General features: G+C 45.1%; 1 protein-coding gene across 3 annotated transcripts in view; it reads left to right on the top strand.

The window, feature by feature from the left end:
- TYRO3 (TYRO3 protein tyrosine kinase) overlaps positions 1–14,909 on the top strand; it is a 40,566-nt gene that overhangs the window by 12,369 nt on the left and 13,288 nt on the right. For all 3 annotated transcript variants that reach the window (XM_040558350.1, XM_040558349.1, XM_040558351.1), the window contains exons 5-11: positions 746–832; positions 4,956–5,071; positions 7,567–7,744; positions 8,225–8,367; positions 9,646–9,790; positions 13,726–13,855; positions 14,038–14,138. In XM_040558350.1, the coding sequence (XP_040414284.1) occupies positions 746–832; positions 4,956–5,071; positions 7,567–7,744; positions 8,225–8,367; positions 9,646–9,790; positions 13,726–13,855; positions 14,038–14,138 (900 nt within the window). The remainder of the gene's footprint in view (positions 1–745; positions 833–4,955; positions 5,072–7,566; positions 7,745–8,224; positions 8,368–9,645; positions 9,791–13,725; positions 13,856–14,037; positions 14,139–14,909) is intronic.

The following is a 14,909-nucleotide window of genomic DNA, read 5'->3' on the forward strand; positions in this document are numbered from 1 at the left end:
CACCTCTCCAGGGAGCTTTGCAAATGTGTCCCAGTCATGATTAATTAACAATGCCAATATGCACCTTGGAGCAGCTGGGCATCAGTATGATGCCATGTTGAGGCCCTTCAGATGGACAGATGCTCACAAAAGAGAGGGTGCATAACCATCCCTTGTATTGAATCACCCCTGGAGAGTGCCTCCATGCAGATGCAGTAGCATTTTGCTTCCATTTCCTTTGCTTGTCTCCAAAAGTTGGATGAAAGGCAAGGGACAGGTGGGCATTAGCTCGAAGCCTGCAACATTTGGTTGGAAGTCTGCTTGGGCTCCCATCCCAGTTACCAGATGGCTGTGCTTCAGGTTGCAGAGGTGCTCAGGTGGCAAGATGAGCTCCGGGGTGCTGATGGGTTGTACAAACCCATGGTTCTGCATGGTCCTTGCTCCAAGGAAGCTCGCCAGCATGCGAGAAAGGGACATCTCCGAACTGAGTGCTGTGATCTGCTGTTCTGCCAGGTTCATCCTTCTTTTTCAGTGCTTTCTGAAGCTCCAAGGGAAGCTCTTCTACATTGCCACACACTCTCCATTAAAAATGTGGTTGGCACATTAATTACATTGAAATCCATGTGCCTTTGATTGGCACCCAGCTCAGCCCTCCAACTGCCTGTGCAGCGTGAGCTGGATGTCACGCAATTGAAATTCTGCCGACGGTTGGAGCTGGATTATATAGCTGTTTGTGTTTCCTTTCCTTTTCTTGGCCAACCTCCAGGTATTAATCAAAGCACAGTGTTCTCCTGCGAAGCTCACAACGTAAAGGGATTGTCTTCATCTCGGACAGCCACTGTTCAAATTAAAGGTGAGAGAATGGGCTCGGGAGATGGGTTTGCTCTGTGGGGAGGGAGGGAAGGTCTCCCTAATGCAAGGGGCTGTCTCGAAGCTGCCAGCAAGCAGCACTGGCTGGAGCTGCCAGCAGCTGAAATAATGCTTTGTGCTCTTCTGGCAACTCCTGCTTGCTGTGCGGGGCCGTATCCCAGGCTGCTGGGAATAAAACGCATCTGATACAGGAATGGAAACATGATGTCAAATAGCAGTTTCTCCTTGAAATGTAGAGAGTCGGAGCAGTCAAATTGTTCGTGAGAGAAGTAGCTGGATATCATCTAAACCAAAGCTGGGGAAATCTTTCCTGCTTGGAGATAGATGGGTCTTGTTAGAGCTAAAGAGGCCATTATTTCTGCTTGCTTCTGTTGGCGTCACATTAGATGCTGAAAAAAGGAAAGGAAGGCAATCACCAGTGGCCAGTAAAACCTACTCATCCACACTGTTCTTTATGGATTTTATTTTTTTGTTCTTTCCCCTTTAGAAACTTGTTCAAAACAAATAATCCCTAGCCCTTGCATGGGCAGCTGCCATTTGGAGTCCCTAAGCTGCTGCCACATTTCCTCTGTGCATCCAGGTGACTGAAACAGGGGGGTAATCGGAGTAGTCAGTTCTTCCCCTCCTCTTCATGTTGGGATGCTTCTGCATTTGAATTTTTAGTCGTGCTTTAACACGCATTAAATGATATAATTATCAGTTCCAGGAGAGAGACATGTCACAAAAATAATTTGTTCCAAGCAGTAGCTTATTGCTCAGCCTGAATAAGAGCAAACGCTTATGTCTATATCAAATTCAGAGTTGTATTAGCTAGTATGCATTAAGGTATAGCTTAAAACCCAGCTGTAGATCTAGTGTTCCTACGGTGTGTTTTTCTTCAGAACAAATGTTGTGGTTACTGCTATGCCAAGAATGCAGTGTGCTGGACTAGTAAGATTTACAACTTAATTTAAAAACATTTGGAGTTGTTGCCTTAAAGGCTTGTCTACGCAGGGGAATTAGTTATTGTGGAATATATCTTGTATGGATATTTTTATCCTGGGATAGAGTTTAGTTCACAAAGCTATTAAGCTTTAAAAATCGCATAAAGCCATAATTTGAGATAATGTTTGGCATGAACAAGTTTTTTTTTTCTTTTTTGATGTTAACACATTTTTAATCGTTAATAAGATGAAGGGATAAAGGCCTCACAATTTTCATATATCCCAGCAATTATATTTTGCCAAAAGTCCTCCAAATGCTTCAGGGGCAATCATCAGGTAATGAATCCACACAACCTGTCTGTGAAGGACATACCACCAGCATACGCCTCTGTGTGCGCGCATGCTTTTGAGCTGAGGAAAGTGAATTTAAGTGATTTGGCAGACGTTTCACCAGTATGTGACATCTTCTGTAGATATAAATCTTCTGTAGATATAAAAACAGGTTTTAAGTGTCGAGTCCAGAGCGGTAGTCCTATTGGTTCTAACTGTAATAGCTCAAAGATATGTTTAAAAAAGTAGTTATAAACGTAGGGAAGCAATGAGGCTCTTTTAAATAGCAAAAAAAAAAAAAAAAGCCTTTAAGATCCAGTACAACCTCTGTCAAAGTTCAGGCAAAGCTTCCCAATAAGAACATCAGCAGGAACAGGAGCAGACGGTGATAATGTTCATTTAGTCCTTGATCCTATAGACGTGGAATTGAATGAAATGACTCCTGGGAGCAGTTGTCTGTACGTGCGTGGTCAGTGCCTTCCTCTCTTGCACAGATCCATCTGCTAATGAGGAGACTAAAGTCTTTCTACAATTTATTAAACAATTTGTTTCTTCTGTGTTTTCAGAGGCAAATATTTTTGCTAGGACATTTACAAACTGTTAGCATTTCTTCTTCTTTGCTGCTGTTGTTGTTCATTATCTATTCTCTGTAGTGCCCACAATGTGCTGGGTGTACTCCAAGCAGAAAATTACTGTTATTGTAGCCCACAGTCCCCAGCGGTGTACAAAGCCCCATTGTTCCAGGCACTCTGCAAACACAGAGGAAGTTAACTCACATTATCTTAACACTTAAGCTGCTGTTTTCAGACTGGCTTTGCTCTCCTTCGTGGGTGCAGCTGAGACTCTGTGGGTCACATCCTGTGTTTCACAGCACAGCAGAAACCACAGCCACTCTGTTTTTTTTTCCAGCATGTGATGGGGAAGTGCATCCATCCCTCCTGCCTATTGCAGAAATAGGGGAAGGTGCTAGCCTCTTCAGTGGCTGTCTCCATTGCTGCATGGATGTCTTAGCAGCTGATTATTCTCACCGATATTACAGCCCATGCCTCCTTTGGGTACACAATCCGGTGTTGAAAATAACATTGCTGAACCCAGAAGTCATGGGAACGTTAGCTAAATAAAAACTTCAGGGCAATGTTTTGGTGATATCCAAGCAAGCAAAAAACAGCCTTCTTTCCTCCTCAAAGAGCTTATGAACCTGAATATCCAAGATCAAAAGGGAAAGAAACCAAGACATGGAAGAACCTAAGGTAACTCGCAAAGAACTCATTGCCCATCTTGTGTCCCAGCCCCGTGCTCTGCCACCCCACGTGTGCATGCACACCCATATGTGCACTGTTCTTGCCTGGGTGGCAGCCCCCTGCCCTTGGATCCTAGTAACTAGTTACTGGACAGCAAAGGCTTTATAGGGTTAATCTGTGGCATCATCTATTCCCTGCCCCATCCTCTCCTCCAGGCTCTTTGGAGACCTGGGGAAGGGCTTGGGTCTAAGCATTTCTCCTGCGAGGTGGCCTCATGTGGAGGAGATGCTGAGGCTGTTCTCAGCATGGTGAGAGATGGCAGAGCTCTCTGGCAGCGTAGGAGCTGCAGCTGGCGGACTCCTGGTTTGCAATTACTTTTCCACTTCTTCTTTTCACTGAATATAGCCCAGGAGAGGTGGAAAATTTGGTCTTTATGTAGAACCTTGACCTGAGTCCCCTTGGGTTTTTGAAAGAGGACTCCTGAAGGTACAATTTGTTGAGGAGCAATAGAGAAGAATTTCTCAGTACAGCAGCTTTGATTTTAAGAGAGGCTCAGAAGGTCGGAGGAGAGGTTGGTGTCTATGAAACTGGTAGTTTTTCAGGAGTGAGATGCTTAAATTAAAACAGACTCAAGAGTGAAAAAAGAGATGATGAGGAATATATCAGGAAGAATATGAAGTAACTATGTGAAATTGCACTGGGAGAAAAAGAGAAGGCAAATGGAAGTATTGAGCATTATAAAAGGGAGCTGATGAGCTTTTGTTGATGCAAGGAAATCCTAGAGGCCCCTGCATTGATGGAGGTGTCTGGTCAGAGCGAGCAGAAGAGCCGTGCTCTGGTGCTGCTGTGTGATGGTAGGGAGCACAAACATCTGATTAAATGCCTGTCTGAGAACCCTGATTTCGTTCCTGGCTCAGCCATTAATTGGTAGTGTGGTGCCAGCCACATGATACGCGCTCCCTTTGCCTCGAAGTGCCTCTCTGTCAAACAGAGTGCCTTTGAGTTTATTAACTCCGAGGCTGGAGGAGCATGGTTCTCCACCCAGGCCCTGTCCCTAGGCACAGCAGGAGGGTCAGTGGCAGACACCTGAGGTGGCACTGTCATGGCACCGAGCAGGCTGCTGCAACCCTGACTGCGGAGTATTGGGGTCATGCAGCAACACACCCTTCCGCTGGTGCTGGCAGAGCTGGTTTGGAGCCGGACTGAGAACTGGGGGAGGGATTTTCAAGGCCTGATTTGGTTCACAATGCAAGTCCACAGACAGTTGTGTAATCAGGGCTGGGTCATGCTTTGCAATGGAGGGGGCAGGGAAGAGGGCCGAATAGTGCAGGTGTGAGCATCACCCACTGGTGCTGCTATCAAAGAGGTCAACCGCTGCATCTGTGTATCGAGCAAGAGTGCTGGACTATTAAAGAATGGATGAGAATAGCCTGTTCAATGCTAAGATAATAGTTTCATTCACAACAGTCAGCAATGCTCTAAAGATGTAATATTGTACCGTTTCTGCCAGCAATTTCATTGCATAATTTCTAGCCTCAAGCCTCTGCGCATTTCCATGTGAATACCTGCTCAGTTCTGTGTATGCTGAAAAGTGCCTTTGTTTTCTTCACAGCCATGCCTCTCCCGCCTCTCAATGTGACTGTGAGCCAAGTCACCAGCAGCAACGCCAGCGTGGTCTGGGTGCCAGGGTTTGATGGCCGCGCTCCTCTCCACTCTTGCACTCTTCAGGTACGGCCTCTCTGCAACGTCTCCTCTGAGTTTTGTCCCCTGCCCTGCGTGAAGAGTGGGGTTCCTCGGATCCACCTCCCCGAGGAGCTTGCAGGGCATGAGATAGTACAGGAAAAGAGGCAGATGGGGGAGGCAAGTGACAGGTCGGGCTTTTTTAGACAAAGCTAGGCGTGTTTTAGAGTAATATTAAGCACTACCTCTTATTCTTGATTAGTCTTCTGTTGTCAGAAGACCACTTCTGCCAAGGAAATCAAGGGTGCTGTTATCGGTGAGCTCCAGCTGGTGCTGAGTGCTCAAGATCTTTTTAAAATGGGACCACACCTTTTAGCTTCATGGAAACAATGGTACGAGTCTAACTTTGGGCAAAGTTAGTTATGCACGTAACTGTAAAATCAGATCAAACAGTAACCGAGTGTGCGAGAGAAGTGGTGGTTTCTCGACCAAGTGTGCAAACACAGTTAGGCACGTTCCCCGTGGATTTATCTGTCAGTATAAAGGGTTGGGCCCCTTTGCTTTTCCCACCTGACTGCAGCAGTAATGTGAGCCGGAAAGGAATTCCTATGGGGTGTTACCAACTATGTAGAGGAGGAAGGATTACAAACACAAGGTATGCTGGAAGCAGCCTGGCTAATTTCCTTACAGTCAGTCCTCTTTTATTTGGGGAGGTGGAGAGGAAATCAGAGATTTCGTGCTCTGATGTTAAGTAAAAGAAACCATCGTTCTGATTTAACTCCCTGGCAGAAAGAATGCTTGAATATAGCTGGCCCCAGTCTCTGGTTTTTGTTGCTGCTTCTGTTCTTGTTCACAGCTGAAAATGGCTTTCTTCCTCTGTTTTACAATGCTGAGCTAGCTCCAATTGGAGCAGCCTATTCCCTCTGGTTTGCATGCTCATCAGCTTCAGCAGTGCTAATCACCCCGGGTTTTGAATTCCTCCTTGCACTTTTGGCAGGGGTGTGAGGGGACAAGGACATATGGAAAAGAGGCTGAATCAGAGCAGCTTGGTTTCTGTCCACTCAGCAGTCTCTCGCCCTCCTCTAAGCCTTGCAGACTTTTCCTGTTCTTCTGAGGACAAAGTCGCTGCATCTGGACCTGGGAGCAGGTTAACTTGGCGGTCGTTCTCTGCTGACAGAAAGTTGCCTTCCCTCTAGGGGTCTTTGGGGGCAGAAATGCCACTGTTCATCTTCCCTCCCTCTCTCCCATGGCTCTGATTTTGTGAGAGCCACTGACCCACATTTCCATGTGAAAATGCACACGCTCCTGGCTCCCAGTGAGGGAGCGATTGTCCTTCTGCTGGGAACCTTGTGGAGAGGGGAGGAAGCGGGGGGCAAGACTTGGCCCTGGTTTTCTGGCGCTCTGACATTGCAGCGCGTGCCCTGAGTGCACCCTGTTCAGACAGGCAGATTGCTTCTGCGAGGGATGGGGCAGGGAACTGACGTACTCACACACTGTTAACATGAGCCATGCTCCAGGGAATAAAGGGGGCAGATGCAAGACCCCCTGCTCTTCCGACTAGTGAACAAAAACACATCATCAGCGTGACAGGGTTTTGCACAAAGGTCTGATTGTTTTTCCCATGCTTTGGAGGACACTGATAATGACAACAATATGCTTTTCTATTAAGGAAACTTGAGAACCATTCTTTTTATCAGCCAAATAAAGCAGTGGGCAAAAAGTGTGTTCAGGAATAAGTGGAAGGGCAGGGAGGAAAAACTGCTATAATCTTAGAGAATGAAAAGTCCCAACGAGTGTTTTGCTTTTGTCAGTATATCTTGCTTTTACTCCTAGCTTTGCTGTTTTGTATGCACTTGAGAAGACGGGCTGAACCCAGGAGCTGTGCAGAGATTTCTGCTATTGTCGGTACAAAAGCAAGTGGGACCGTTGAACCTGTCTGTGCATTAAAAGCACACAGTGATACCAGATTTAAATTAATATCCATGTTGCTTAGAAGTTCTGAACTTGGGGGAGCGGGGGAAGAGAAGGGTTGCAGGAGTGTTAAAACTCACTGTTTGATTTGAAACAGTTCAGTTGAACCAAGCCACCAGTGTCTGCCATGTCTCTAATCCACTGCAAGACTGAAAATCTACAAACTTCTGAAAAAGGACTCGAGGAAGAAGTGACACAAGGCAACAGGGAAGTTAATTAACAATTTTCATTGCCCAAACTTAGACAAGGCTCAGAAGCAAACTGCTAGCACTCAAAGCAACAAGCGCATTTAGTTTTCTCTAAAGGAAATAAAATTCTGTGGTTGATTGTTATTTAACATAAGTAAGGAAATGTTTTAAAATGTGGAACCGAATTTTCAGCTGGTGGAAAAACACTATACTGCTACAGTTAAGAGTGATGTTACTTAGCCAAATAAAGGCATGGCTCGTGATTCTTATTCAACAGCTCCCTTTCCAGTATTTTGAATGTTACTGATACTATATCTGTATCCCTGTGGAACTGTTTTTCATATGCTTATGGTAACAGACTGCTCTGTTTCATGCTTGGCACAGGTAGCTGAGTCACCAGATGGCCAGGAGGTCTCCACTGAAGTTGCCCCCGTGCCTCCCTTTGCCTATGGTGTGCAGGGTCTGAAGCACTCCACCAACTACAGCGTTCGTGTGCAGTGCAGCAATGAGATGGGCAGCTCTCCTTTCACAGACAGGGTTTACTTCCAGACCCTGGAGCTTGGTAAGCAAATAGCAGCCAAGTTCTGAAGATAGTTCTCAAACCAAAAAGGAGAAGAGGATAAACTTGACTGAAGTCCGTGCTAATTCCAAAATGCAAGGGAGGTTACGCTGTCAGATTTCTTTTCTGCTCTAAGGGCCTCTTAACATAAAATAGTAATACATAGTCAAATGTGTTTAAAAGCTATGATATGTGAGAAACAAGTTGATTCAGCCACAGGGCTCCTGCATGCTGGGCGTATGTCCCACTGGCTCCCCGAGGTTCTTGGGGTTTCAGAGAAAAACAAGAGACAATGACCAATCTTATCTTTCCACTTGAACCCACCGTAGTGATTGGTGGCTTGCAGAAATGGTTTCTCTCCTCACGCTCTCTCTTCTGACTGATCTCAGGAAAAAGGGTGAACCTGTCTTGTCAGTGATTTTTTCAGTGTGGATAGTGCCTGAATTTCCTGCACAGCGACTGTATTCTCTCCTCTGCCTTCAGCTCCAAGCAGCACCCCACAAAATATCCATGTTATCCAAAGAGATCCTGGTTTGGTTTTGGAGTGGGAAGGTGTGGCTCCAGATGTGCTAAAAGAAAATGTCCTGGGATACAGGCTGGAGTGGATTCAGGATAACATTACTCAGGTAACAGATCCAGAGGGGAACTGAGCCGTTGGGCACAGAGTTGGAGAATGGTCAGATTGCATTTTCTGGGCACTAGGGTGCCTCATCCCTTATCCAGACCGGGAGAATAGTTTGCTGGAATTGCTTTTCTATAAACAGATCTATTCTGATTTATAGCAATTGATAATAACACCTCAATATTTGGGACCTGTTAGTGCAAAATTCCTTTGCTTGGATGCTTGTATGTACACAGATCACTTCCCTGCTGCCCTTTTTAGAACAAGAACAACTGTGAGGGGATTTGGTTCATCACTGCCTCTTCCTAGTTCTGTCCCAAAAGCAGCTCAGACAGTGCAGGATTTCTCTCCTGTGACTGGACTTGGTTTTTCAAATCCTAGCAGCAGAGGTGTACTTAACAAGTGGATGAGTTATACTGTAAATTACAAAAAGAAGGTTGCAGTTTCATTTACAATGTGTAGAGAGTTGAAAGGATCCTGTCAGGGTAGAAGGCTTTTCATTTGATTCTCAGGGTTGACCTTTCCCAGGTATCTGCCTTTGAAGTTCACAGCATTTCTTACGGTTTCTTGTTTCTTAATATGCATTTCACCAGCACTATTAATGATGAGTAAGCCTGTAATAACAGAGAGCTAGAGGGAAGAGAGACTTATTTCCTTTTTTATGATCCATTTCATGCTAGGTCAGTGTCACTGACTTTCTGAGTAGTAATATTGTGAATTCCCATTTAATTTACATTGTGTAAGCAGTGGCAGCCAAGTCTTCATGTCTTTACTGCAAATGATATGTAAGAAGATCTCCAAAATCGCTGCAAATATGTTGGCCTTGTCTTCCTAAGTGAAAACCGGCCATGAAATTTAGTTGCAATTTGGGATTTGGTTAAAAGTCAAACCAGACAAGACTCCTCCTATGAATTAAAATTGTCAGATGCTTTGCAGCGTGATAGTGCATCTTTGTGTCTAAAACAGATGAAAGAATTTTGTCTTTTAACAGGAGAAAATAACATTTCTATGGCAACTTTCATAGAAAGATCTCAAAGAAGAGAATCATTAAACCTGCTGTCTTTCTTACACTCTGGGAAGCTGTTAGCAATTTTTGAGAAGAGAAACCCAAGATGATACCCCAAGTTAGAGGCAAAACTGAGACTGGAACAGAGGAATTGCAGCTCCCAACCCTTGTTGTACATTGGTGCTGCACAGCAATTATTTGTTTTGAAGGTGACATTTTAGATGTTTTAGCTCCCCTTTTCAGGCAGCTTACAGCTCATTACTGTTTGCTCTCAAGGGGGAGATGATCGTGCAGGACACAAAAGCGAACCTCACAACATGGAACCCTCTCAAAGACCTGATCATCAGGGTGTGCATGCTGAACTCTGCCGGCTGCGGGCCATGGAGTGACTTCTTCCTGCTGGAAGCCCAGGAGGTCATGGGTGAGTGTCCTCTGCACCCCTTTGCGTGCGGAGAGATAAGTGGTTGGGACTGCTGTGACCTCTCTGACACCTGTCCTGTTGGTGCTAATGGCTGGCTGAGCCACGTGACTTTGTACTACAGCACATTTTATCAAGCAAAATGGAAATTAAATAACATTTAAAGAGCAGGTATAAACAAAACGGCTTCTGGCTACTGCTCTGTCTCCTTTACAGACAAGGCACGGAGACTCACAATAGTGAAGGTGCAAGTCTCTTTGGTTTAATTTGAGGCCATTCCAGACTTGTTTAAGTTGAGCCTGAGTTAAACTATGGCCGCATAGCTTTTTTGTTGCAACTTTACTGAATGTGTTTATATTAAACCAGCATGGCGCTTACCATGGAAAGGCTGAGCTACTGATAAAAGAGGGAGGTAATGGTATGGCAGCCACGCTGTATGGCCTGGGCCCTGTGGAAAGGGTGTGTTGGGAGCAAAGAGCATGCAAGTGCAGAGTGCGTTCCTAGTGGTAAAGGGCAGGTTGGCTCATCAGTGCTGATTTGCTTGTCACTTGCATTTCACAGTGAGTGGGAAATAGGAGTCAGGCTATGGAGAAGGGCAGGACAGTGTACGGGGGAGACACATTGTGTTCTCTTTCCAGCTCTTGTTGCAGGCCAAGACATCAGTCTGTAATCTCTGGTGCTGACCCACTTGCTGCTGCTTTCTTCCCAGCCCACGTGTCTTCTGGGCAATCACATGGACATGGATCCTTCTGGGCTGAGGAATGGCAGGGGGAACTGGAGTGGGGCTCCTAGGCAGGCAAGAGCTGAGGGAGCAGGGCAGAGTAGCTAGGGGAGGAGAACTGCAGCCCTACTTGATGCTGGCTTTAATGTGCAGGTTATTCAAAGGCCCCTTGGCAGCTGAGTTCTCGTGATGAAGGCATTACTCAAGTGTGTGTGTGAACACACTCACTGTGGAATCAACCCCCTTGAATTATTTAGAGCAGGGTGCAGAGGTCCAGGGCTGGCTCTGCTAGAGGTTGCGCGTCTGCTCCATCAATGTGTTTCTTCTGCTGGTGTCTTCTGTGGCAGCCAAATACAGAGAACACTACCTGAAAGGACTAGAAAATCCCTCCAGAAAATGGCCAGCACCGGCAAGAAACCCCAGGGAATGTATAGGATTTGCATTTTACATGGAGCTGGAATGGGATAATCCTGAAAGCACAAAATGTTTGCTTGTTTTTATTTACAAACCACTTCAAAAAAAAAAAAAAGGTAGCGTCAGGAGTGGTGCGTGTTTTGGCCAAACTGCTGTCTGAAAACACATAATTTGTTCACAAGCATAACAGCCTGGAAATAAAGGTTCACTGTGGAAAAGCTGACAGGCCTTAAACGGCAGAGCTGCAGAAAGACTGCAGTTTTGTTTCAGGCCTGGTAGAAAATATAAGTTGCTTCCTTTCCTAAAATAGCAAGCCTGGCACTGGTTGCTTTCTGTGAGAAATGCCAGGGGTGGTTTCTGACCAGCTCCCAGTGCGGCAGTAGGGATGACTAAGCTTGTATAAACTTTAAGGCGTATTTGTCATCACAGCGAGCTAGTAGGAGCTCCACCCTGCCTATGCAGAGATCTTGTGCACTGTTAACAAAGGTTGTTTTAATATGTTCAGAAGCATCCTCTGTAGAAACCTGTTTCACTGCAGAGAGGAATAGGGTGGTCTAATAGCGTTTTTTCTATCTGTAATCTTCATGATGATAGGCAGGAGAGGTCTCCTGGATTGTTTTCTGTACACCTTTGCAATAAAAGACCTACTACAGAAATAAAAAGCGTTTTCATCATCAAAGGGCTCCTAAACACTCATTTAAGCTCATCTGGCAATACCATCTTCTGTCTGCCTTGTGCAGTTGTAGGGCATATGCTGCTCGGAAGAGAGGAGAGCAGGAGCTTTGAGAGCGGCAGAGCTGGGGGAGGAGAGGCAGCTTGATCTTCTCTTGGGTTGCAGCCATCCTCCTTAGCTCAGTGGCAAGAGTGGGAAGCCAAGATCTGTGGGGCAGAGCAGGAGAAACAGCGAATTTCAACTCTCATCTATTTCTGACATGTTTGCTATAAACTGTGGGATAGGCTCCTGACTCCTGGCAGTTCAGAAACAAGGAGAGTCACTTTGTGTTTTGTTTTCATCTGTCTTCCTTGTGGAGGAACCCCCCCTTAAAGTGACCTAAATCCTGCTCTCTACCAGGCCAGACCAGGCAGAGTAGTTAAACAGTCTGAGAGAGACTTGTCTCACTGTGGGTGCAAGGAAACCTTGTTGTTAGCTGTCAGAGAGGATCTTTTTACCTCAGTGTTGTTACCTGTTCCTCCCCTGGTTGTGTGGCACGAACAGCCCAGCCCGAGTGATTGGCTTGGGAATTGTGGAGAGGGTTGGAGTTGCCTTGCATTGTATTTTAGTTGCAGTTCTGTTTCTGATCCCTCTCCCTCCTTATTAGCAGCTTTGAAGGCCAGGTCAAAAGGTGCAGCAAAAAAGGGGTATCATAAAACTCAGAGTCTGTAAAACCTTCTGGGTGGGAAGAGAGCATGAGAGTCACTGAAGGAGATAAGATGCTGATGAATAGGTGCTAAAGCTCTGATAACTCTTTGTAAGGGGAGAGTTCTCCAAAGCTCTGTTTCCTTAAGCCCTGCATGTTTATTAGGCTAACAGTGTTTCCTTGAAAACTTGGATGATAAGGCTTGACAATGCAACTAGTAAATGAGCTGCAGAAGCCCTTTGCTTGCCAGGGCTCTGCCTGTAAGAATGTCTCACACCTTTTCACATACATCTGTGGAGAGGTTCATCCCAATCTCAGCCCATTACCCTAACATCTCTTTTAAGGACAGATTTACTTACACTCTCATGGCATATAACATAATAGGATTATTTACACCATCTTAGATGACTCTTCCTTAGCTTCTGGTAAAGCACAGTCAAACTGTTGAAGATGAGCAAGGGAGCAAGATGAAAAGTGCTTAGGGATCTGTTACCTGTACTTATTTGTTCTTAAACAATTTGGAGATATGAGGGCTATCCTAGATTTTAATAAACCTATTCAAATTGACATTTAATCTTCAGCAATTGTATTTGGAGAAAAATTAATCCAATTCCCTGAGAGATTTCATCTGCTGTCTGCCAAGCATAGGTAATATTCTTCTCTTCATAACCAAACTGGTGCAGAATCTTCTTTCACTGGTAGCTTACTCAGATTGGCAGCATGTCCATGTCTTCTGTGGAGGAGAGTTTGTAGGCAAAAATATGCATAATCAGAAAGCAAATACTGGACCAGAATTGTAACCTGCATGCTGGGTAACTTCTTTCTTGACTTGTAGGGAACTTTTTTTTATTCTACTTCTGTTTGGCAGAGAGACATTGAGAAGTTAAAACCAACAAACGACACTGGGAGATTACAGCCAGTACCAAGTCCCACAAGGTGCTTCTCTTTGTGGGAGGGGAAATGTAGGTGGCCTTAACCAGATTGCCACAAGGAGCTATTGTCTTTCAAAATGTTATCTGAATGGCTTTCGGGCAGTACTGTGTAGCCTGGTCAAGCCTCTGCTGGCTGCCACCAACAGGACAAAGTGAAACTTGTATGCAAAATCCTCTTACTTAAGTAAGGGCTTTACCATGAGACTCCGATTTAAAGTGCCCCAGATCATAATGTCGTATAAAGAGTACAATCTGGAGCATTGCCTCTTACTTTCTAAGGGCTTAAAGCTAAGAATAGGGTCTGATAACTGGATGTATTTGCACTGCCTTTGCTGTGTCAAACAGCTAGAGTAGTTGTTTATGCCACGTTCCAGTGCACAATGTTACCCTGTGTAGATCAAACTCAGCAAGATGATTTTTCTGTTTAAAAACAAAAAGATTATATATCCCAATATGGTCTGTTTACCATTGACATTCTTCTGTTTGCTGACTGGTGTCTTCTCCATCATCTAGGTGGCCAGAGACAACCTCCTTATGGGACATCCTGGGTTCCTGTGGCATTGGGCATTCTCACAGCTCTGGTCACAGCTGTTGCCTTGGCTCTTATTCTACTTCGAAAAAGAAGGAAGGAAACACGGTTTGGGTAAGGAAAGATCTCCTTGTGCTGCTTAGAGACATCTTTGCTTTTTCCTCCAGTGTGGTTTCTGACTGATTATTTTGCAAAAACATTTGTGGTTTGAGTACAATCATGCACACTGTCTATCACGCCCTTCTAGCAGCGAATGGCCCATGTCATCATGGCTCTGTGTCTTTTCTGCCTTCTAGCCATGCCTTTGGCAGTGTGGTTGGCAGAGGGGATCCAGCAGTCCATTTCAGAGCTGCCAGGTCTTTCAACAGGGAGGGCCCAGAGCTCATTGAAGCAACGTGTAAGTAAAATGACCTGAATGATTCTACGTGAGAAGTTGCATTCGTGCATATACTGTGCTCTGTGTTTTCCCTGAAACTGATGTTTTTGGATCAAGAATATGGGAAATAATATACAATGATGCTTAGGCAGTCTGTGGATGATTGCAAAAGTGAAAGGCCAGAGTTGCTGTTACCATACCAGTTACATAGCATCATTTACTTGCCACTTAAATTCACAATGACTGAAACTGTATGCCTTACACTAAAATACATCACTCCTCTGCCCCAGTTTTACGCTACAGGGACTCTTTTGACTGTAATATAATGTAACAGTGAAATGAGTATGGCTTAACAATATTAGCACTATGCTTTAACTCGGCTTTCTATAAGCGTGAACCAACTGATCAGTCCTGGGAGGCCAGGAACTGGTAACTTCTCAAAGAGCAGATTGAGTCCCAGGAATGGCCAGAGTTCAGACGATCCATTTCTGTCTGTTCAGCAGGGGCACAGCATTCTATCAGCTCTGAACCGCTGGCTTAGGATGATGCTCCAGCTCTCTTTGACTTTGCTCCCAAAGATTTAGAGATCTTTCCATTAGTCTAGTGAACGTAAAGTGTTGGACATTGTTACCCATTCAGACAGGTATTGTGAGACTGGTACTGTTCTTAAAGTAGTCTGTGGGCCAGTCAGACTATTGAAAATAGGTGCAGCTCCATCAATTTAAATGAAGTTGGATGAGCTGGTGTCCATCCAGTGTCCCTTCTGATTGCATTCTGTATTCTCAGCTATTT

The sequence above is a fragment of the Cygnus olor genome, chromosome 5 (genome assembly GCF_009769625.2).
Source record: "Cygnus olor isolate bCygOlo1 chromosome 5, bCygOlo1.pri.v2, whole genome shotgun sequence".
Lineage (NCBI taxonomy): Eukaryota > Metazoa > Chordata > Aves > Anseriformes > Anatidae > Cygnus > Cygnus olor.